Source organism: Chenopodium album, chromosome 13 (assembly GCF_948465745.1).
Source record: "Chenopodium album chromosome 13, dcCheAlbu1.1, whole genome shotgun sequence".
In the NCBI taxonomy this organism is placed as follows: domain Eukaryota; kingdom Viridiplantae; phylum Streptophyta; class Magnoliopsida; order Caryophyllales; family Amaranthaceae; genus Chenopodium; species Chenopodium album.
Window position 1 is genome coordinate 32558584 of NC_137846.1, and position 2610 is coordinate 32561193.

At 38.9% G+C, this 2610-nt stretch overlaps 1 protein-coding gene across 1 annotated transcript; it reads right to left on the minus strand.

Moving 5' to 3' along the window:
• Positions 1 to 1116: 1116 nt before the first annotated feature.
• On the minus strand, positions 1117 to 2034 carry LOC145575439 (uncharacterized). Its single transcript, XM_081633310.1, has one exon. The coding sequence runs from the start codon at positions 2032 to 2034 to the stop codon at positions 1117 to 1119; it is 918 nt and encodes a 305-aa protein (XP_081489436.1).
• Between the last annotated feature and the right edge of the window lie 576 nt (positions 2035 to 2610).

Genomic DNA, 2610 nt, shown 5'->3' on the forward strand with positions numbered 1-2610 from the left:
GAGATGACTAAGGTGAAGCTTCTTACATCTAGGATGGAAGTTAAAATTAGGAACAGAATCAAGCTCATGTAAGCACCTTGAGAGGTATTCCATACCAATAGCAAAAAGAAAAGTAGACATAGGATCACCTTGCCTAAGACCCTTCTTAGCATCAAAAAGAGGAGAGGGGATACCATTGATAAGAACTGAAAAAGAAACTGTAGAAATATAGTTCATAATCCACCCAATAAAAGTGCCAAGGAATCGCAACTCTGCCAGAATAGTTTCCAAGAAACTCCACTCAATAGAATCATAAACCTTTTTTAAGTCAACCTTGATCAAACACCTTAGGGTGATATGCTTATGAGAATACCCTTTTCTCAGCTCAGTAGCCAACAAAATGTAATCACAAATATGCTTGCCCGGAATAAACCCAGCTTGAGCTTCATCAACCACTTCCCCAATGACTCTATCAAGTCTAGCTGTCAAAATTTTTGAAATAACTTTATATAGCACTGTAAAGGAAGGATTTTGATTTTTAGGGACAAGAGTGATAGTTGTACAATTCCAAGCTCTATGCATAACCCCAGTCCTAAAGAACTCTGAAACACCATCATAGATATCCTCTTTAACAATGTGCCAGGATTTGTGAAAAAAGAAAGAATTAAAGCCATCAATTCCAGGAGCTATGGTGGCCTCAATTCCTTTTAATAGCCTCATCAATCTCACCTGTAGTCACATCAGCAGTAAGAAGTTCTGAGCAGAAGCAGATAATTGCTTGCCTTTCCTCAAAGTGACCAAATCAACTACAGGAAGAGAGCTAGCAGCAGAACCCATCAAGCTTTTATAAAATCCAACAATTTCCTGTTCCACATCTTCAGGTTTCTTCAGCAAAATATTATTAGAAGTGCAAATAGAGTCAATTTTATTCATACTTTGCCTATGCTTCATAATAGAGAAGAAAAAATGATTATTCCCATCACCTAATTTAATCCAGTCAATTCTAGACTTCTGCCTGTAAATATTCTCCTGCATAGATCTCTAGTATTTCACTTGCTGAATACAATCATTTTTAGAAATAACAAGGGAAGGGTCATAGCCAGCATCTAGCTTAGCCTGCACCTCCACTAAAGCTGCCTAAGCAGCATAAATCCTACTATCAACATTGCTGAAGTGCTTAGAGTTTAAGTCCTTCATCTTGGCTTTGACAAGCTTGAGTTTATTCCAAACCTTACTCATAGCAGACCCATGACCAGAGGTAGTCCAGCCTTCTCTCACAGAATCTTCAAATAGATCATGAGAAGCAATACAATTCAGAAACCTAAAAGGCCTCCCTTTCCCAGGAGAAGAAGCAAAGATATAAAAGAGGATAGGACTATGATCAGATAACGAAGGAGCCAAATAAATGGCTTCAACATGAGCATAATAATCAATCCAACATTGGTTAACTAAACTCCTATCAATTATGGTACAAGTTCTGGGCCCTGAGTGAGCCTTATTTGACCAAGAGTAAAAGAACCCTTTGCTCTTAATTTCAAGAAGTTCCATGTCTTCCACAAACTGCCTGAAATCTCTGACTTCATAATCAGTAATATCATTCCCATTCAGTCTATCACCACTATTTAGGACTGAATTGAAATCACCAGCACAAAGCCCAGGAAGATTTGGAATAGTTAATCCTTTAATACCATCCCAAAGCCCTTTCCTATCATGAATAGAATGCAAACCATAGACAAAAGGACAGATAACCTGCTTTTGAAGATCCTTAGAGCTGACAATGCAATGAATATACTGCTTATGAATAGCCAGCACATCCAAATTTTGCCTGTCATTCCTCCAACCAACCCAAATTCTGCTTTTCCGAGAGCATGAGTAATTGTTAACCCATACCCACCCTCTACCAATCTTCTTCTGAATAGATAACTGATTCTTATGCTTTATTTTTGTTTCAATGTGACTAATCACATCTGCATTTTGCTTATGAAGGAGCTGCTTAACATTAGCCACTTTATTGAGGTCATTGAGACCTCTAATATTCCAAGTTAGGACTATCATGACCCTAGAGGGGGATTACCATCACCCCCGTTAGGAAATAGCCCAACAATATCACCCAAAGCAAAGTAAGAATTTGTACTAGCTATACCAGTAGCAACATGAGCTGTAACATGACTTTTATGCCTTTTCCCCACTATTCTCCAATCATCTGAATTGTGTTGCTGAACAATAGGAGCAGGGGTAATAGTAGCAGCACCATGGACAGGGTTATCACCATTACCAGAAGTACCTAAAGTAGCAGGAATAGTTGCAGACACTGTAGGAGCAGGTGTAGGGACTGTAGGAACAGGAACAATTTGAGCTTTTTGAACCCAAACCTTATCTGGATCCTTTGCAGGCTGCTTATCAGCAGCTGTTTTCTTCTTAGCTTGTGGCTTATCAGGAATATTACAATTATGGCCAACTCTATTGCGCTTTTTACAAAACGTGTTGGGTTTCGATGAGTCCGACTTACCGCGGAAATAAAACCCGAGCCCAAGAACAACCTCACAATTAATATAACAAAATGCATAAATAACAAGAATAGAGAAAAGAGCAAATTACCCTTGTAGCGTGCTTCGCTCATCCGGACGGAGC